Source organism: Musca domestica, unplaced genomic scaffold (genome assembly GCF_030504385.1).
Source record: "Musca domestica strain aabys unplaced genomic scaffold, Musca_domestica.polishedcontigs.V.1.1 5, whole genome shotgun sequence".
In the NCBI taxonomy this organism is placed as follows: Eukaryota; Metazoa; Arthropoda; class Insecta; order Diptera; family Muscidae; genus Musca; species Musca domestica.
The window spans coordinates 20,725,417-20,747,445 of NW_026712346.1; the positions used below are offsets into that span (position 1 = coordinate 20,725,417).

Sequence of the window (22,029 nt, forward strand, 5' to 3'; positions counted from 1 at the left end):
TTCTGCACCCAGAGGTAATGAAGATGAGGTTGATGGAGCCGTTAATTGTCGTGGAGGAACAACAGTTAGAGTACCTTATCAACGTTTGGATTCATTAAAAAATGTTTATTGGTATCAGCAATTTGCGGCAGTTGCATATAAAAAATTGCTATTTTTGAAGAACGATTGGATATTAGCTTTGTTTTTAGTATGCTATTGAAGTATTTGCATGACACTTTGGATAATATATGTATATTTTCAGATAACAATACCATTTTTATTGACGACATTAGCTATTATCATAATACATTCTTCGACGATTCTTAATTTTGGTACTGGACTTAAATTATCATTAGATCATTATGAAAATGGCAGGATTTATGTAAGCACTCCAAGTGATGCTACTTCGGGCGTGGTAAAGTTCACAAATCTTTTGAGACAACAAATTAAAATGCATCCCGGAATAGAAGTTAAACATTTGACACTAAACTCCACATTCAATATCGAAGATGGTAGGTTAAATGTAAAATAATAAAGTAATTCTAATTGATGTTTTATATTACTAATTTTGTTAAATTTAATTTTGTTTACATTTTGTTACAGAATTAATTGAAATTATGAAAGGAGATTTTTTTAATTTTCAACAAAACGTAATTGGCACCATACACATAAGTGGGGAAAGTTTTCCAATCGTGAGCATATTGTATTCTACAAACATGTTTCATAGTCCAGCAATACTTACAAACTTAGTGGACAATGTAATATATATGTGGAACACTAATAATAATAATGAAATCTTGAAGACAACATATGCACCTGTAACTATGTAAGCATTTTTAAATATAACGCAATTCTTATACCGAAAGATTTCAATTATTTGCAGTCAAAATTCCTCTGCTGGTTCTTTACAATTAGCGTATTATGCTACGTTTGTTCCAATGGGTAAGATCAATTATTTTCTTTCGTGTGACTCAATATTTTTATTATAATTATCAAACATTTTAGGTGTATTTATGATGATATTCTACTTTGCCATATTGCCTTTTAAGGAAAATCGAAGTGGATTTAAACGATTGCAAGCTACATCGTCTATTGTGTACTGGTCTAGCAATTTAATTTTCGATTTGATTCTTTTGTTTCTCGTTTGCTGCTGTCTTTTTACTTATCAAACATTAATTATGCCCGATGAATTGTATAATATTAGTGATTTATATAGAATTGTTTCAGCTATATTCTTTTACGGTCTAACATATCTACCGTTACTATATTGTCTTACTAATATTGTAACCACTATGTCAGCTTTGTCTACTTGTTTGGTAGCTCTTTATTACGCCTCAAGTAAGTCTTCTTTAAGTGTTAGTATATCAAAAATTGATGTTTAACTTCTAACGTTTTAGTAATCCCCACATTGATTCTATCAACATCTGTTGGAGATATGATCAAGTACGAAAATTATATAACATTCCTACGAATTTTACCTGACTTTAATTTATGCCACCAATTACGTGTTATTAATGAGCGTTTTATAAATAATCGAGCTGACCACATACCAGAAGAAATTCGCAATGAACTAAACAACAAAAATTTTCTACAATTGGGTACTTTCTACATCTACGTGTTTCTACTATTTCCACTTCTTATGGTATGGATGATGATGGTCAAGAATACGGGAGCCTATATTATTATTTTTATTTCAGTGCATATTCCTATTCGTTGTGGAAAACAACAGACGTCGACACAAAATTAGTAGCGCTTTTAAAATAAACCTGTTTAAAACCAAACCATCAAGAGATAATAGTGACAACGAACAAGATCGATTTATACAAGAAGAAAAGTCGACTGTTGAAAAAATTATCAAGGGTAATAAAAAGTTAATATTCCTAAATATTCCTATAATCAATAGTAATTTATTTCTAGATAATGTGGAAACAGAATATCCTTTATTGGTTAAAGATGTGTACAAAAAATACAATGAAAAAGTTACCGTGAATGATTTAAATTTTGTTGTTCGCAAGCAAGAATGTTTTGGACTTCTTGGAGTTAATGGCGCCGGAAAAACGACAACTTTTGAAATGATTGCAGCGAATCAAGTTATTACCTCTGGAACTATAAAAATTGATGGTGTTGATATAGCGCAAAATGAGTCGGAGTATCGTTACCGATTTGGTTACTGCCCACAAAACGAAAGTCTTAATGAATTTATGACGGCTTATCAAACCCTTAAGTATATGGCTTTATTACGAGGAATAAAATACCAACACGTTCATGACGAAGTCATGTATTGGATAGAAAAGTTGGATTTAATGGATTTCAAAAATGTTGACGTAAAACATTATTCGGGAGGAACAAAAAGAAAGCTGCAGACTGCTGCTGCCATGGTAGGTATATGTTATTTACTAGCACAGATACGGCCTAGCCAAACCCACTACTCAACTAACTCCAGTGTCGTTGCGGACCCAACCAGTGTAGGCTGCGTCCTTCTTGATGCTGGACTAAGAATCAGAACCCAATTGAGATAAATAAGAACGGATAAATCAAAATGTTTCATTTTTTGTTTTTAATGTTGTACTCCAGATTGGCAGTCCATCATTAGTACTATTAGACGAACCAACAACTGGTGTTGATCCTATATCTCGGCGTTTTCTCTGGAAAACAATACAGGATTTTCAAAAGCGAGACAAAACCATCGTACTTACATCTCACAGGTTAATACCATTTTTTTATTTTATATAAATGTTAAAATATTTATATTGAATTTGAAACACACATCTTTAATATCTGGATATTATTTCAGCATGGACGAATGCGAACATCTGTGTAATCGACTAGCCATAATGGCCGAGGGGCAGTTTAAATGTCTGGGGCACGTACCCGAACTTAAACAGTTGTATGGTGCCGGATTCACTATAAGCATAAAATTGCGAACAAATGAAGCAACAGATATTGAAGTTCAGACTGTAACACATCATTTAAAAGAAATATTTCCACATTGTAAACTACGAGAGAGCCATGCCGGAATTTTAACTTACTTCATTAAATCATTCGATATAATAGCATGGTCTGATGTTTTTTCTAGATGTGCTCAATTCCAAAATATTGCCGGCGATTTTGTAGAGGAATATTCAGTAAATGAAACAACATTGGAAGATATATTTTTGAAGTATGAAAAATATCACGAAAGACAAAGCAACAGCAATGGCCAAGTAAATGTGAGCGATTCACCAGTCTAATTATCAACGTGAAACTAAGAAGGTCTGCATTAAAAATATGCCAATTACAAAATAATTGTATTTATTTCCATAACATATATATGATTGACAATTAATGTCAAACTTAATATCAAACTAATTAAATTGCGTAAAAAGACCTACATTTTATAGACATTTTTCTAGTACGTATTATCTTAATATAAGGTCTTTATAAGAAATCTCAAACATGTAAGACATTTGTTTATAATCATCATTTATGTCTAAAGTGCTTTATACACACTTTTATGACCACATTTATTGACATTAACAAACGCAAATATACTTTTTTATTCGAATATACAAAAAACTACTGGTAAATGTGCAAAATGACTAAAACCATGTGGTATATATGCATATTCAACATACTGTTAAAAATTCCAATACCGAAAAATAACAAAAAATAATTGTCAAAAGCTTAAAATGTATTCATCATTATTTCAATAATTTAAAAAATTGGCCCTGCAGTTGATGTTTTTTACATATATATGCGGCTAACGAAACCGCTTTTATTTATTTACATATTTTAATTTTGCACTAAAAAGTAGAAAAGATTCTTCAAATGTATCTGTTGATATTACGTCCAGGTTCACAATATTTTAGACTAACCATTGGCATTCAATAAGCTACAACGAGAATTGAATCAACCCTTAATTGTGAACTGAAGTAAGTAAGCGTTCATAAAAATTTGCATTTATTGGTAAATGTAGAACATACATTCTGATTTTATAACAAATGTATTTGGAGTGACAAACAAATTTGATCTATGATATTCTTCTTTTATTATTATTATTATTTATTTATTTATTTTTTTTTTTTTTTTGTTAAATAAGCGTTTTGGTGTTGCTTGTTATTTGGATCATGGAAGTATGTTGATTTGATGCACAATTTCACGGATATAAGAGAAATAAAAATCATCATAACAACAAACAAACTTTTTTCAATGTAGTCGTGAAATTAATTTCAATTAATTTATAATATATATATTTTTTTGTAAGACATAAAACTTTAAATATTATTAATTAATTATAATTACCAGCATACTTCTTTCACCTTTCGGTTTTATATCTAATGCAGTTAACAATTATAAATCTAAAAAAAAATAACAAATGTAAATTCTATACAACATTTCTGACGAGGGTTATTAAACAAACCACATGAACATATAAACATAAAAGTATAGCAAATTATACTTTTCGATTATACTTATAATTATCTATTAGATAAAGGACGTGAACAAAATATAGATTTCATTGTGTTATAGAATTTATAACGTATACCTACCTATATTTTAACATCTCTTATTCATAAAAACATTTATAGAATATTATTTATTCCATTCCTATTTATTAATTTCATTGTATATTTTATATGCTTAAATAAAAATAATGTAAAACCATTTAAATAATAAACATTTAAACTTAATAACTTATTGAAAAGAGGTGCAGCTGTACTAATGTACTGTACCAAACCAATTGACATCTCTTGAAACAAATCCGTTCATCGAAAGTCTTGTCTCTAATCTCTAGACTTGTTAGCGAGGACTGAATTACTTTAGTGCAATGATGCACAGGATGCAGCTGCACCCACTGTAACCCTGTTCTTAATTGAGTTATAAATCTAAATAAAAAGGATTATATGCTGAAATCATGTACAACTTTATTAAAAATAATTCCATTAACAATCATACATTTGTTGTTTTCATTTTGTGTCTCACTGTATGTCCAAAATACATTGGTAATGCAAAAATTTAAAGCTAAGCAGGTTGTTAATAAAAACACCCGTTAAATTAGGTAGGGGCTAAATTTTAATACCTTCACCATTAGGAAAGCTAAACTTTTGAAAAAATGTCTATAATAGTACGTTTATAGTTCATTGGATTTAGTAAACCCAGTGAATTTAAATTGCTAATTCCATTATATATACATCAAATAAACCATAATAAAGGAGGTTACACAAAAAAATCTAACGCTATGTCTAATGCTATTTTTGTTATTAGGAACTCCTATAGACAAATTTTAAAAATGTATGGAAGGTCCCTACGAAAGTTAATTTTTGACGCCTTACATGAAAAAAAAAATTCGCGAGTTGTCTACTCAAATTAGTATTACAATTAAAAATATTTATTATTATGGACAATAGTATGTAATTAAACACAAAATTTATCACCTTTTGAACATAGTATTGCCGACATTGTTGCAAGATTTGAACATATACCTGGCCGTATTCATATCTTAGAATTGTATGAACATTCGTCACTTTCTTATGCGGCGCACCCTGGATCTTCTTCATACCCTAGATCTTCGCCATAATACCGGCTCTCTAATTGACTATGCTTTGGTAACTAGACGTTATACAGTTTTAAAATTCAGTCAGTTTTATTTTCCTGCGTTATTCTCTCACCCTGAATTTCTGTAATCCGAAACATCTTATGTTGAAACTAAAAAATGCAATTTGTAAAAGAAATCATTTTTTTTTTTGAAAACACTGAGAGGAACATAAAAACTATAAACATAATGAAACTGAAGTTCGTAGACTCATTGACATCTAATTCAAAAAATTTTTGGTTGCGTATGAAAGACTATTGTGCTATAATCTGTGATACAAATGTGCGATTACTTTTCAGCTGTGTTGTCTTCTTATTCGTCTAGTTTGAGAATACCTTATTATGAACTTCAGTTCAGAAATATTGATGAGAACCATGGGCCATGATGAGAACGATCTTGTTTGTGCAATATCCATAATTAATTAAAATACAGTAGGTATTGATAACATATTGTTAAGAATCTTGAATCTTATTTATTTATGAAATATCACATCTTCTATATTGGTTCAATCTATTCTTATACTGGATTTTCCCCTCGGAATGGAAGAATCCATCGCTATACTTACTACCTTATAAAAGCGTTTGAGCATGTACATAAAAATCAACAATGTGCACATTTAAATTCATATTCACTAATAAACTGTTATGCTAAAACTTATTTATAATATTATACGAGCAATGCACGCTAGAAGGTATAATTGCAATATTAGACTTAGGTAAAGCATTTAATTAAGTAGAACATAAAATAAAATGTTCTATCATCAATTTAGCTTCTCTTACCCATCCAGTGTGCTAATAAGGTGGTTTCTGTGTTCTCATCTTCAGTTTCTTATTTTTAGAGACCGTAGTTTTGTTTTCAGAACGATAGGAACAAAAGGCTACTTTGAAGTAGGTATTTATGCTGATGATATACAGTTTTGGTCTGTAGGTCTACTCAGGAAAACGATCAGTCAATATTTATAAATTTCAGTCTTGTTTTAACGGTATCATACGATTTGTTTATGGTAATATGCTAGGAATAATTACGACCATTTTAGTTTACAATTGTTGGGAGGAGTATTGAATAATTTGTTTAGCTTAATATGCTTTTACTTTCTTGTTTAACTCAATACATTTCTACATACAACCAGAAACACACAAATAGTATTTTAGTCAAATATTGTTTGTACCACTTGCATGATATATAACAAATTGATATTTTTAGTTTTCATTTAATGATACATTTATAACCCTTTCCTCGATCGATCGATGTTATTTCGATTTCGAGAAAATGTTAAAATATTATGACCATTGGTATGGTAGTTGGAAATACTTCCTCAAATAAATCTAACGTGAGGTAGTATGTTATTGGCAGTTTGCTACACATTCCATATATCCATATATGAAGACAATATAATTTAAATTAATTTGTACGAGAGCTTCATAAATTAATATTTTACTTTTCCAATTAAATTAATTTTTGAATTTATAAATCATTTCTATTTCCACAGAAAGTATTTTAGGAACTCAGTATCATTTACCTCTTTTCCATCTACGAGAATACTAAAATGGTGAATCTACAATGAGGTTTAATTTGTCGATTCCGTTGAAAAGAGCAATTAATGCATCAAATGTCGGAGTACCGTTATATAAAGGACGCAGGAAAACATAAACCTATGTAGACAATTATTTGCCAGTGGTTTGTAGCTACAGCAAAAATTAATAAAACATTAAAATTGCGTTGAAAATGTGGCTATGTGCACACAATTTTAGCTTCTAGCTCATTTTCCTCAGGAGAGTGATTACAACTGAAGGGCGGATATCGATAAAACTTAATTTTTTTGTGATCGAGAATATATGTACCTTACACGGTCGGAGATGTTTACTATGGAGATGAAAAATACTGTGCACGGTGGAGGGGGACAAAAATAAAACGTATAGGTCTTTATAAACTGATTACGGCAAATTATTTCTTTGGTGGGGAAATATTCGCTTACCCGGTTATTCGACTCGCAAATTCGGTTTTACAAAACTGAAATGTAAAAAATGGATATCCAATGAAAGCTTATGAAAATACCTATCTAATCTCTAAAAACTCCAATATTGCCGAAAACGGCCGAAGTCCGGCTACTTAAAACAAGGTTAGATACATATTAGTGGAGAAAATCTCAATTTATCTTTGGAACTATAAGAGATATCAGCACATATGGCACCATTTTCGAGTTTTTAGGGATTTTGCAAAAAGTACTGGTATAAAAATACAAATTTTCTTGCATTATACCGGAAACGGAGTATCCTATGACCACTTGCCAGATAGGTATTCCCATAAACTTTCAAATGATACCCATTTTAGAACCCTATTAAAAGTGGATGTTGTATTTCGAACCCTTAATTGTTTAAAAAACCTGGGTATCTGTGCATAGCCTTTAAACTCAAAACCCCGGAGTAATACAAGAAAATTGGTATTTTTGAAAAAATCGAAAATGTACCCATTATGGGGTATTAAGAACTGCATTGTAGCCTACATTGTGACCTTTCCAAATTGGTGCCATATGTATTGATATCTCTTGTAGTTTAGAAGATATTAGTGTTGCAAATCATGAAATTAAGATCCAGTAATATGTATCTAACCATTATAGCTTTGTTTCGAAGATATTGAAAGTTGTGTTTCTTTCGATCCAACCTTTATTATCTAACTATTAGATCCTAAGCTTCGGTTTCACTTGCATATTTAGTCTTGCGTAAATTAAGCAAAATCGTTACTAGGTATCATCAAGCGCTGGTCTAAAGAGTTTGATGATCTTTATGTAACTAAATGATTATTTGTTAGCTTGGTGCGTCCAGTATTGGAATATGGCTGTATACTGTGGAGCCCATTTTATATATTTTACTCTAATAAAATAAAATCAGATTTTATTTTCGCTTTACATTGTTTAAACTGGAACGTTTCCGAACCTCTTCCACTTTATGGGAGTAGGTTATTGTTAATTGACCTTCCATTACTTCAAAGAAGACTTTTTATGTTAAGAGCACTGTTTATCATTAAATTATTACGCGATCTCATTGATTCTTCATTTCTTATAGGTGAAATAAACCATAATGTTCCATTTCGTAGAACTCGTAATTTCCAACCTTTAAAATTATCGTTTGCGAGATGATGTTATTTTTTGTTATTTATATCAGTTTATTTAATACTATTTAATTAAGTAATCCGTTGAATACAATAAAGATCTCTATTCTACATATGCAATTTTATTTTTATTCAATGAGTATTCGTTAAATGTTTTGTTTTTAATTCTCCAAACTCATTCTACGGCATCTTATCTACATCTCCCCGAGCGGAACTAGTAGAACTCGCATATGAGTAGTTGCTGTAAATATTAGACTGAAAGTCTGTTATACATAACTAAGCTGCTTGATCATCTGACATTTGATCTACATTTCTCTTTGCGGTACAGTAGACGCAGCTAATGAGCATTTGCTTTGCATTTCCCTTTGCGGTACAGTAGACGCAGCCAATGAGCAGCGATTTTGGAGATCTGTACCTTCCCTTCGGGGAAATAAATTGGGATGAGCTAGGCAGTGGACAATTGTCCATTCCTGCATTACTGTGAAGCTAAATATAAACTAGTTACTTTTAAACTAACTGTAAACCACTTAGTCGATTTTTAGTCAGTTAAAAAATATGTTAACAAATTTTTTATTTATTTATTTATAATTATTATTTTTTTTTTGACGGGACTTTTCTCAACCGTTTGAGGAAATCGCTTTTATAAATGCATTATTCCACAACTAACTACAAATTGGTACAAATGTCATCTGAAGATCAACCAGTTAAGAAACCACAACTGGTTGATATTCAGATGACTTTTTAACCAATTTGTAGTTAGTTGTAGAATAATGCATTTATGAAGTAACTTTTCATAAACTATAAGTTGGTTGTAAATTCATTTAGAAGTCAACCAATTTGAACGAAAAAACAGGCATAAAAAACAAAGATGACTGGTTATATCGAACTACTTTGCAATAATTCGCATAATACATGTCCAAAAATACTTTGATATAAATGCAACGTACAATAGGTGTGTCTGGTTATTTTTCCCGCCAGCAACATCTTTCTGAGAGAGTAAGGTAGTTTTATTCTCTTTTGCAAGGAAATTGCGAAAAGTAAACAGACGGTATTCCTGCAGAAGCTTGCAACTAATCAGCTGATTTGTCAAAACAAACCAATTTGTCCCCCATAAGGAGAATTAAAACAAAGGAACCAATACTAATTTTACAAGTTTTTTACATTACATATTAACATTTACGTTTTTCACATTTTGTAAAGTTGTTCTCCAAAAACAATTAGTCTTGCTAATTCTAAAACAATATTTTCAAATTAAAATCACAAAAAGAAATAAATAAACAATAGAAAACATCTGATTAAATGTCGATGAATGAGAAGAAGAAGAGTTGCAAGAGATTGCAAGAAGAAATTTTTCCAGCAAGAATTTGCAAACTCTCACTGAAAGAACTGTCAAAATTTCTCTCTCCAACAGCTCTCTTTTGCAGAACTTTCGGGTTAACAGATGACTTCCAGTAACAATTGTTACAAATTTTAGGGTAATCAGACACACCTAATACAAGATAGTGCTGCTAGCCAAAATACATAAGCTTAAAAAAAACAGTGCAATCAGGGTATCTGTAAATAGCATTCTTCCTTCAAATAGAAAAAAAAAAGAATTTGAATATCAATGTTAATAGTTAAGTAGTTAGTTGGCGTAAAGTAAATAAATCAAAATATAAGTTGTTGTGGTTTTTTAAACTAATTTTAAGTTAGATTTAAACCAATTTATTTCCCTGCAGGGGAACGATAAAAAATCGAGTTCCGGCTACTTCCAGAAGTTACAATGTTTAGAAAAACTATGGATCGCGTTGCCGGTGTTGGACATATCTCTGAGTAATAAAAATCAAGCCACGGCCGAAAAAGTACTGGTATAAAAATACCAATACTCATTACTCCGGAACTTGTTAGACAGGTATTTCCATAAGCTTTCAAAAGATACCCATTTTGTAGAATCGTATAAAAACCGAATGTTGTATCCGAACATTCGGGTATTTTCCCCTCAAATTACATTCAGGTTAAAAAAAGTTAAAAATACTCACCTTCAGGATCATAGCCCCTGGACTCAACTTGCACCTTTATTTTTATTAATTTACAGCATTAGTGTAGTAAAGAATTTTCTGAATTTTCATATAGAAAAATAATTATTGATATATCACCACAAAAAAAAGAAACAAACATGACGAATGGAATTATAATAATGATTTTTTGTACATTAAATTCCAACATATTTGTAAATAACTACATTGCCTACAAAATTCTGAACTTTACTTCTTGCTTTTATAACAACAAATCTTCAAGATAGCGTTCAAATTCATTTTCTCTGGAGACTGGTTCGACTTCATTATCTGCGTTTCTGTTCCATATATCTGCTGATTCCAAGACATCTTTCTCTACAACTGCCGCGTTATTTTCGAGGCAATCTTTTCCGATACAGTTTTCAATATATCCATGAGTCACGTTAGAACTGTCGTAGTGCTCCTCATTATCAATGGTTTTTTCCTCACTGAGTGATTTTTTAGTGGCACGCTTCTCCTCTTTTGCTGCTTGACGTTCCGTATTTTTCAATCGTTTCACTTCTCGTTTTTTCGATGTATAGTTCAAGTGCATCGAATGTTCCGGGCAAAGTCTAAGTTTTATTAAAGCATTTTTATGGACACCTTGCTCTCTATATGCAAAATTAACCTCCCAGCTCCGAAGACCATCCCTTCTCAAACATTTTCTACTTCCACATTGGAATTGGCCAATGCCAGCTACGACTTCTGATTCTGTACGCCATCGTAAAGCAATCTTATTTTCCCTGTATCTCGTGAGATCTGCTATGCAATATTCTTTGAATAACTTGTCGTAATATCTTCTAGCGAGTCTTGTTTCCCACGAATCCTCTTTAGATTCATCATCCCATAAAAACCTGTGATGTTCTCTTATGACATCAATGTCTCGTTTATGATTTCTATGATTGCACGAACTTCTATTATTCAAAACAAAAGTTTGCAAGATGTAATCGTGTCGTTCACGATCACTTAACGTTTTTAATGAAATGGGAAACATTTTTGCTTGTCAGGTCAGCTGGAGATTTGTTTTCTCATGAGTTCAACGTGACGATTCCCTAAAATGAGCTACTGGGACGGCATCCACATTTTTCATTTATCTAGTACCCATTGTACAATAAAAAGGTATTCCAATTTTTTCTAAGTGTGGGCGACTTCTGCCAATTTTGTGTATGTATATACATGGAACAATGCATGGTACAATGAATTTAAGGTAGGGCAAAACTACCATATGATTTTAATTTTTTTATTTTTCTGGCTTAATATGTCAACTTCATTTGTTTATGTGTGTGTATTCTTTTCAATAACAAAAAAATTTTCAGAAAATATTCAAATTCGGGTATTTTCAAAATGCTTATTGCGACGTATGCATCGACAAAATCTACAGTTTTTGTCGCGAAATAAACCATAAGAGATATATAGAACATGATTTTGAAAATAAATTTTGACCTTTCATTCAGTTTTCGCGGTTTTAAATTATTTATTCAAAATCAATGCAACAAGTTGTTTGCTTTTTTATTGTTTTTATAGTAATTCTGACATTACAAGCCAAACAGGTAGACCTCAATACTTGCAATTTTTTCAAAGTTGACCTACCTTGTATTCATTGTACCATGGTACAATGAAGAGAAGGTAGGTCAACTTTGAAAAAATTGCAAGTATAGAGGTCTACTTGTTTGGCTTGTAATGTCAGAATTAATATCAAAACAATAAAAAAGCAAACAACTTGTTTGTAATTCTGACATTACAAGCCAAACAGGTAGACCTCAATACTTGCAATTTTTTCAAAGTTGACCTACCTTGTATTCATTGTACCATGGTACAACGAAGAGAAGGTAGGTCAACTTTGAAAAAATTGCAAGTATAGAGGTCTACTTGTTTGGCTTGTAATGTCAGAATCAATATCAAAACAATAAAAAAGCATGTTGCATTGATTTTGAATAAATAATGTTACGAATATAACTTTAGATTTAAGTTAATTTAGATGAATTCCGTTAATTTAAGAATTTGAATTGTAACGTAAATTTCTACTACGCAGTTTATTTGAATAACTTCACAACAACAACTATAGATTTTCTGTATAGATTTTTCTACATCCTTCCATTTCCTCTTTCATTTTCTATTTTGTTGCTGACGTACAATTCTTGTTAAACGTCATCATTGATGATCGCTTAATTCCTCTTTCTTTGTTACCCCCTCGCCTGTGTATGTGTTGTTGTTATTGTTCACTCAATGTAAGTTTGTATGTGTCCGTTGCATTGGTAGATTGTTCGTAATCTAGGCGTTACCAGATCGTCTAGAAACTTCTGTAGCGACAGGCGAGGCCCATATAAATAGGGGAAATGGAAAGGCAGTTAGTCAGTTGTGAATCAGATCGCGAATTGAAACCGTCGAGTAAAGTAAAGTGCAAAGTAAAGTTGTGTGAATAAAATCATTGTAATAATCGTAATCCGAAAGAACCCGCGTTTATTTGGTACGAGCTGTATTGGGAAATAAAACAACGTCTGCACGGGATTAAGTAAAATCCAAGAACGTAACAATTGGTGTCGGAAGTGAGATTACGATAATACTACGATGAAGTTTAAGGATCTACGAGTGGAAGACTTGAAGAAGGAACTTAATAAATTGGAATTGTCCTCTACTGGCAACAAGGCTGAACTACAAAAACGTCTGTTGGATGAGTTCGAGCGCCGTGGTATGAACATCGATACATATGAGTTTGACAGTAAGGATGAAGTGGATTTATCGGAAATGGGCGAATCCAACGGTGGGGAAGTCTCGTCAGTAGCTGCCAGGGGTGACGATTTCAGAGAAATGCTAGCCAAAATGTTTGAGGAAAATTTCAGAAGGTTCGAAGAAAATTCGAGAATAACGAACGAGAAACTCGAGTACATTACAGAAGTTATTGGAAGGAGAATGGAAACCGTGGAGGTCCAAATTAAAGAGTTGGATAAGAAAGTGCAGTCGGTTGACGAGAAATTTCTGTCCCACGACCATAGGGTTACAAATCTGGAGAAGAAAATTTCGGAACTGGAAATCAAAGGTGGTCCGGTGCGAGTTCCTGATAACACACTAAAAATCAAACCTCCTGTATTCGACGGCTCTACGCCATTCAATGTTTTCAAGTTACAGTTCGAGACAGTGGCTTCTAGAAATTCGTGGAACGACAGCGACAAAGCGGTTGCACTACTTCTGGCATTGAAGGGCAGTGCTGCTGATGTTATACAGAGTATTCCTGTCGCTTCTAGAAACAACTATGAAGATGTTATTGCTGCACTGGAACGTAAGTACGGTGGCGAACATAAACGAAACATCTACCTTATGGAATTAAGGGGAAGAGTACAGAGGGCAAACGAGACGTTACTAGACTTTGCAGCTGATGTGGAACGTTTGGTGCTAATGACGTATCCAGGAGAGGATCACCCATTGCTGGACCGTATGAAAATCGAAACCTTTGTGAATGGCATACGTGACCCTGAGATTAAGTATGCAACATATGCGTCACCAAAAGCATCATTTTCCGAAACGGTGTCATTTGCCCTTGCCCAAGAGACGGCAAGAATAGTTGTTAAGCCCCAGACCCACAAGATTCGCCAACTGGAGACCGAAGGTTGCGAACCCAAATCTCTCGTTAACTCGATCGAAGACGCCATGAGGCGGGTAATAGAAGAGACAAAGTTAGTTGGGATGACTAAGCCCAGGGTTAGATGCTACAACTGCGATAAAGCAGGTCATATTGTGCGCGAATGCAGAGCTAAGCGCAAACGATCCAGGTCATCGTCACCACCTCCAACGAAAGATGGTAGAAGAATGGCCCAACAGTCCACCAATGAGTCACAGTTAAACTAAATCGAGCCAGTCCAGCGGGGCATGAACTGGCTCCCATCGACGATGGCCCCACAATCTCCATAGCAATAGTACAACAGGAAAGTCACAACCTAACAACAACTGGGTACATCAATGGTGATAAGCGAGTTCTGACGTTAGATACTGGCGCATCAAAGTCCATCGTAAGATCAGATCTGGTAAAGGGAAAAATAACGCAACTTAATGGAGTCAGACTGCGCACAGCAACGGGGGAGCCCGCGGCAGTACACGGCAAGATTACCCTGAGACTAACTATTGCCAATAAATCGGAGAATTACGAGTTTATAGTTGCCGATATCGTAGACGAAGTGATAATAGGCGCAGATTTTATGATTGCCTTTGGTATCAATCTGGATATGAAAGAACGTGTGATGACCTGGTCTAACGTCGAAATTCCGTTAAACGTGGGCTACGATGAAAGTACACCCATTAGACGTCTGACCACGGACCATCCAGAGATAATACCGCCCTGTGCCGAAGCAATAATATGGGTACCAATGAATGGAGATTGTGGAGCCGAGAAGTTGTGGGTGGTGGAACCAGCAGAAAACAGAAACAGTAACATCCTAATAGCGAATGCCCTGGTGAAAAGCAACAAGGACGGATTAATTCCTGTTAGAGTTTTGAACCTGTCAAACAAGCAAGAGCAAATTTGCCAATTTTCCGATGTTGGACAATGCACACCAGCTGAAGCTGTAGTTAATTTGGAAACTAGCACCGAAAAGCCAGCTGCCATGGAGAAGAAGCACCTCGACGGCTACATAAAAGAGTGGACACACCAATTATCACCTTCCGAGAGGAACAAGGCTAAGCAGCTATTATGGAAATATGCCTCTACCTTTGCGTTGACAAAAGAGCACCAAGGAAGAACATCAGTGGTGAAGCATGAAATCAATACAGCAGACGCGAGACCCATTAAACAGCCTCCAAGAAGTGTTCCCCTGGCAAAAAGTGACGAGGTTCAGAAGCTGATAAGTGAAATGGAAAAGAGTGGTGTAATAGAACCATCATCAAGTCCATGGTGCTCCCCAGTGGTCTTGGTCAAGAAGAAAGACGGAAGCACCCGATTTTGTGTGGACTACAGAAAGTTGAATGATGTCACCAAGAAAGACAGCTATCCGCTCCCAAGAATCGACGACACATTGGACACATTAGCCGTGACGTCATGGTTCTCCACCCTCGACCTGCAGAGTGGGTACTGGCAAGTAGAGATCGCCGAGAAAGATAAGGAGAAAACAGCATTCGGATTCTGCAACGCCCCGGCTACATTTGAAAGGCTGATGGAGCGTGTGTTAAAAGGGCTGCAGTGGAAGTCGTGCCTCATATACCTGGATGACATCATAGTCATGGGACGCAACTTCGACGAACACATCAAGAACTTAAAGGATGTTCTACAGCAGCTTTCGTCTTCAGGCCTCAAGCTGAACCCAAAGAAGTGCAGTCTCTTCCAACGAGAGGTGAAGTTCCTGGGGCACCACGTGACGCCGGAGGGCATATCGACGGATAAGGAGAAAATTCAAGCCGTCAGAGATTGGCCGCAGCCCCGAAATCTCCATGAGCTGCGAAGCTTTCTGGGTCTCTGCACATACTACCGTCGATTTGTCCAAAATTTTGCCAACATCGCCGCCTGTCTACACCGTTTGACGCAAAAAGGCCAGAGGTTTCAGTGGGGCAACGACCAGGAGGAGGCATTCAGAAAGCTCAAAGACATGCTATGCAGAGCCCCCATTTTGGCATACCCTATACCTGGCGGCAAGTTTGTCCTGGACACAGACGCAAGTGCGTGCGGCATCGGTGGCGTCCTTTCCCAGGAAATCGACGGACAGGAAAAAGTCATCGGGTACTACAGCCGGACATTGTCGAAACCTGAGAGGAATTACTGTGTGACGAGGAGAGAGCTGCTTGCTGTCCTTGAGTGCGTTAAACACTTCCACAAATACCTATATGGCCAGCATTTCCTGCTGAGGACCGACCACGCTGCTCTCCAATGGTTGCTGCAGTTTAAGAATCCGGAAGGTCAATTAGCCCGTTGGATCGAGAGGCTCCAGAGTTATGACTTCAGAATCGAGCACAGAAAAGGCGGAAAACACGGTAATGCTGATGCCCTGTCTCGTCGGCCATGCAAAGTAGAATGCAAGCACTGCTCAAAGGTTGAGAATAAAGAGAATATCGTTGATGTCCGACTATTGCAATTTGAGTCGGGTGAAGATTGGTCGACGGAACAACGAAGAGATCCCATTCTGGGCAAAGTAATTTCGGCCATAGAAACGGGCAAACGACCTAGTCGCAAAGAAATTACCTCCGAAAGCCCTCTTTTAAAATCCTATTGGGCCCAGTGGGACAGTCTACTTATAATAGATGGTTGCCTATATCGCAAATGGGAAAGTGAGGACGGTAAATCTCACCGGAACTTGATCGTCGTCCCAGACTCCAAAATAAGAGATGTCTTGTCGGAGTTTCACGATGGGCCAAGTGGAGGACATCTTGGCATAGCAAAAACCGCTGAAAAGGTAAAGCAGAGATTCTACTGGGTCGGCTGTCAAAAATCCATTGCCGACTGGATCGCCAATTGTGAAAGGTGCATAAGAGCTAAAGGTCCAACACGGAAGAGTCGAGGCTACATGCAGCAATGGATGTAGCTGGACCGTTCCCAACAAGCGACTCTGGGAACCGGTATGTCTTAGTGGTCATGGATTACTTCAGTAAATGGCCAGAGGTTTATGCTATCCCAAATCAAGAAGCCAGGACAATTGTGGATGTGTTCAGCAGAAATTGGATTTGTCGCTATGGTGTTCCATCTGAGGTTCATTCCGATCAAGGGAGGAATTTTGAATCAGCGATCTTCAAGGAAATGTGTGACTGCTACGGAATCAAGAAAACCAGAACGACGCCCCTACATCCACAATCAGATGGCATGGTGGAAAGATTCAATCGCACCCCGGAAGAACATCTACGGAAAGTGGTGGACAGTGGCCAACGAGACTGGGATGAGCATATTCCCAAGTTTTTACTGGCTTATAGATCAGCCATTCATGATTCCACATCCCGGACCCCAGCCAAAGTTCTGTTCGGAAATGAATTAAAGCTACCTGGCGATTTGATATTCGGTGCTACCCCAAACAACGATGTGAACCAAGATGAAGACAGTCAAAACTCTTTTAGTAAAGTCCACGATGCAGTCCGACATCGAATAAAAATGGTTAGCAACCGCATGAAGGCAAGGCACGATCGAGTGGCAAATACCGATGGGTTTCAAGAAGGGCAACTGGTACTATTGTTCAACCCACAACGAAAAAAAGGACTATGCCCCAAATTACAAACGCACTGGGAAGGACCCTACAAGATTGTCACGAAAATAAATGACGTCGTTTATCGCATCCAGAGGAGCGACAGTCCCAGGTCGAAGATGAAAGTTGTACATTTGGAGCGGCTGACCCCCTACGGAACGGGAACTGTGCCTATTCGGGACGAACAGGCTTAAGCGGGGGGCAATGTTACGAATATAACTTTAGATTTAAGTTAATTTAGATGAATTCCGTTAATTTAAGAATTTGAATTGTAACGTAAATTTCTACTACGCAGTTTATTTGAATAACTTCACAACAACAACTATAGATTTTCTGTATAGATTTTTCTACATCCTTCCATTTCCTCTTTCATTTTCTATTTTGTTGCTGACGTACAATTCTTGTTAAACGTCATCATTGATGATCGCTTAATTCCTCTTTCTTTGTTACCCCCTCGCCTGTGTATGTGTTGTTGTTATTGTTCACTCAATGTAAGTTTGTATGTGTTGTTGTTATTGTTCACTCAATGTAAGTTTGTATGTGTCCGTTGCATTGGTAGATTGTTCGTAATCTAGGCGTTACCAGATCGTCTAGAAACTTCTGTAGCGACAGGCGAGGCCCATATAAATAGGGGAAATGGAAAGGCAGTTAGTCAGTTGTGAATCAGATCGCGAATTGAAACCGTCGAGTAAAGTAAAGTGCAAAGTAAAGTTGTGTGAATAAAATCATTGTAATAATCGTAATCCGAAAGAACCCGCGTTTTATTTGGTACGAGCTGTATTGGGAAATAAAACAACGTCTGCACGGGATTAAGTAAAATCCAAGAACGTAACAATAATTTAAAACCGCGAAAACTGAATGAATGGTCAAAATTTCTTTTCAATATCATGTTCTATATATCTCTTATGGTTTATTTCGCGACAAAAACTGTAGATTTTGTCGATGCATTCATTGCAATAAGCATTTTGAAAACACCCGAATTTGAATATTTTCTGAACAATTTTTTATTATTGAAAAGAAGACACACACATAAGCAAATGAAGTTGACATATTAAGCTAGAAAAATAAAAAACATTTAAATCATATGGTAGTTCTGCCCTACCTTGAATTCATTGTACCATGTGTATATGTTGTTTAGAAAAATAAAAGCAGAATATTTTCAAAATCAATGATTTGAAGACGCGTAAATTGCGAGACGCACATTAATGCAATTCGTCAGTTTTTAAAGGATAGAACTGTTCAGACTATATTTTTTTTTGAAAAAAAGTCCAGGTATTACCCAAATTTTTCCCGCTGTTTAACAGATTTTAAAATGAGGATAAATATTGAATAAATTAAAACTTGTTGCATGCAAATTTGGCAGGAAGCGGGCATAGCCTCAAGGCTGTGTTTCTGTTTTTGTTGTTGTAGCAGTTTTAACATGCTCCGTTATTTGTATTCTGATTAATCCGGCTCTTCCTCAATGTCCAGGTTGAGGAATTCTGCTAACTTTATGGACTGGACGGAGTTGGGTAGGTTTGGCTGGACAATTAAACAGGTGCAGCGTTTTGTGCGGGCCTGGGCAGGCGTTCTGCACATCTTCGTCAATTCGTGCACAATACGAATGGAGACGGCTGCACCCGAGGATGGCATTCATACTGTAATTATTAACTACCTCTGCGACTGCATCAGTATGAATGCTATTCAGACCCGCTTGATAGGCTTCATGATCTAGGAGCTCTCTCTTATGTCGCTAGGCCTCTCTCTCTAGATCATGCAGGTTCTTCATGACACGCCTGCTGGAGATTTGTTTTCTCATGAGTTCAACGTGACGATTCCCTAAAATGAGCTACTGGGACGGCATCCACATTTTTCATTTATCTAGTACCCATTGTACAATAAAAAGGTATTCCAATTTTTTCTGAGTGTGGGCGACTTCTGCCAATTTTGTGTATGTATATATTGTTTAGAAAAATAAAAGCAGAATATTTTCAAAATCAATGATTTGAAGACGCGTAAATTGCGAGACGCACATTAATGCAATTCGCCAGTTTTTAAAAGATAGAACTGTTCAGACTATATTTTTTTTTTGAAAGAAAGTCCAGGTATTACCCAAATTTTTCCCGCTTTTTAACAGATTTTAAAATGAGGATAAATATTGAATAAATTAAAACTTGTTGCATGCAAATTTGGCAGGAAGCGGGCATAGCCTCAAGGCTGTGTTTCTGTTTTTGTTGTTGTAGCAGTTTTAACATGCTCCGTTGTTTGTATTCTGATTAATCCGGCTCTTCCTCAATGTCCAGGTTGAGGAATTCTGCTAACTTTATGGACTGGACGGAGTTGGGTAGGTTTGGCTGGACAATTAAACAGGTGCAGCGTTTTGTGCGGGCCTGGGCAGGCGTTCTGCACATCTTCGTCAATTCGTGCACAATACGAATGGAGACGGCTGCACCCGAGGATGGCATTCATACTGTAATTATTAACTACCTCTGCGACTGCATCAGTATGAATGCTATTCAGACCCGCTTGATAGGCTTCATGATCTAGGAGCTCTCTCTTATATCGCTAGGCCTCTCTCTCTAGATCATGCAGGTTCTTCATGACACGCCTGGGTGGGGGAATTCTATCCACCATATGGTGGTTAGGATGACTCCCACTATAACACCCAAGCTGGTACTGCAACGAATGCATATGATTATGCTGACTTAAGGGAAGAACCTTCGTCTCCTCATGTAAGTGGTCCACAGGAGTCATGAGGGCACCCTGTTGCAGTTATCAGGGCGGCATTCTGGCAGGACTGAATACTTTTCCACTGCGTTGCACTCGTATTCGCCGATCACACTGGAGCCGTATAGCTAACCACAGACCAACCTGTCGCTTTATAAGAGGTCAACAAGGTTTCCTTATCCGCACCCCAAGTGCTGCCGGCTACCGCCTTGAGGACCTTGTTTCTACATTTAATTTTATTCCAAATAGCTGTGGCTTGCGCGGAAGACTTGAATATGCTATCGAATGTGATCCCAAGGATTTTGGGGTAGTTGGTGGTCGGAATTATGTGCCCCGCGACCTGCACATTCAGCTGTGTTCTCATCTCCGCAGTCCATGTGTTAAATAGTGTGGCCGGATTTTGGGGTAGTTGGTGGTCGGAATTATGTGCCCCTCGACCTGCGCATTCAGCTGTGTTCTCATCTCCGCAGTCCATGTGGTAAATAGTGTGGCCGTCGATTTAGTTGCGGATATTTTCATATTCCTCGCATGGAAGAAGGCGGCAAGCTCCGCGAGATAGTTGTTCACCCTGACACATATGTCATCAAATATAGGACTCGACGCCATGATCGTACAGTCATCCGCGTATGTTATGATCTCAATGCCGTTTGGAGGGCGCGGAATTCCGGAAAGGTAGAGGTTAAACAGTTTCGGAGATATCACTCCACCTTGGGGAACTCCCTGTTTCACTCTACGGGGCTTGGACTTCTTGTTCCGGAATTCTACGTACGACTGACGTCCACATATATAGTTGACTATCCAACGTTTCAAACTTGGCCGGAGGGTAGTGTTCTCAATATCCTCGAACAGCTCGTCATGGTTGACCGTATTAAAGGCCTTTGATAGGTCGAGAGCCACCACTACTGTTTTATGGTACGGCCTGTTCTGGTTGACTGATATGTGTGGATATGACTTGCAATGCTGTTGTAGTGCTGTGTAGTGGGCGGAAACCATGTTGGTGGTTAGCAACTGAATAGCTTCCTCTGATACTGGGGAGGAGTAAAGCCTCAAGAGCCTTTGCTACTGGCGACAAAAGCGAAATTAGCCTGTATGATTCGCTTTGCTGGCATCCTTGCCAGGCTTCAGCAGCGGGACCACCATGCCCATTTTCCAAGAAGAACTTTGGTTATATACTCAACTCCCGGTGTATCCAGTTGCTTCAACTTTACTCTTCCGGGCCCAACGCTTTAGATGACTTAGCGTTTCGGATGACATTCGCAACATCACTTATCGTAAACTGTGGAGGTACATACTCGGCGGGAAGAGCTCTCATACGACGTAGTACTCTTCACCTCGCCCTATCAATATCGGGGAGCTGGACAAATTAACGGTTAAAATGGCCAGCGCACCTCTTCGGATCAGTCACCGTTACGTCGTTAAATGTGACTGCTGTCCTATCATCCTTTTTTCCAGGGTTCGAGAGTGACTTTACCCTTACCCACAG

The 22,029-nt window shown here is 36.6% G+C and overlaps 3 protein-coding genes and 1 long non-coding RNA gene across 6 annotated transcripts in view; 2 read left to right on the plus strand and 2 right to left on the minus strand.

The window, feature by feature from the left end:
• Window positions 1–4,913, plus strand: part of LOC101897937 (ATP-binding cassette sub-family A member 17) — a 55,358-nt gene extending 50,445 nt beyond the window's left edge. For 2 of the 3 annotated variants that reach the window (XM_011297087.3, XM_020039271.2), the window contains 10 exons: window positions 1–187; window positions 242–491; window positions 583–805; window positions 863–921; window positions 985–1,317; window positions 1,377–1,621; window positions 1,677–1,839; window positions 1,897–2,357; window positions 2,554–2,684; window positions 2,774–4,913. In XM_011297087.3, coding sequence (XP_011295389.1) covers window positions 1–187; window positions 242–491; window positions 583–805; window positions 863–921; window positions 985–1,317; window positions 1,377–1,621; window positions 1,677–1,839; window positions 1,897–2,357; window positions 2,554–2,684; window positions 2,774–3,209 — 2,488 coding nt within the window. In that variant the 3' untranslated portion in view covers window positions 3,210–4,913. The remainder of the gene's footprint in view (window positions 188–241; window positions 492–582; window positions 806–862; window positions 922–984; window positions 1,318–1,376; window positions 1,622–1,676; window positions 1,840–1,896; window positions 2,358–2,553; window positions 2,685–2,773) is intronic. The other variant, XM_011297088.3, reaches the window with a different exon arrangement.
• On the minus strand, window positions 4,017–9,427 carry LOC131804961 (uncharacterized). Its single transcript, XR_009343423.1, has 2 exons — window positions 7,071–9,427; window positions 4,017–5,664 (listed from the first exon to the last, which is right to left on the minus strand). It is a non-coding gene; the product is annotated as an uncharacterized LOC131804961 (long non-coding RNA).
• A 1,246-nt stretch (window positions 9,428–10,673) lies between these two features.
• LOC101897776 (protein FRA10AC1 homolog) lies at window positions 10,674–11,734 on the minus strand. Its single transcript, XM_005190499.4, has one exon. It carries the CDS (start codon window positions 11,684–11,686, stop codon window positions 10,916–10,918), a length of 771 nt encoding a protein of 256 aa, XP_005190556.1. The 5' UTR covers window positions 11,687–11,734; the 3' UTR covers window positions 10,674–10,915.
• A 1,044-nt stretch (window positions 11,735–12,778) lies between these two features.
• Window positions 12,779–14,535, plus strand: LOC131804962 (uncharacterized). Its single transcript, XM_059128197.1, has one exon. It carries the CDS (start codon window positions 13,261–13,263, stop codon window positions 14,533–14,535), a length of 1,275 nt encoding a protein of 424 aa, XP_058984180.1. The 5' UTR covers window positions 12,779–13,260.
• Window positions 14,536–22,029: the final 7,494 nt, after the last annotated feature.

Coding starts and splice junctions, on each gene's coding strand:
- LOC131804962 (XM_059128197.1), top strand. CDS start 13,261: ATGAAGTTTAAGGATCTACGAGTGGAAGACTTGAAGAAGGAACTTAAT.
- LOC101897776 (XM_005190499.4), bottom strand. CDS start 11,686: ATGTTTCCCATTTCATTAAAAACGTTAAGTGATCGTGAACGACACGAT.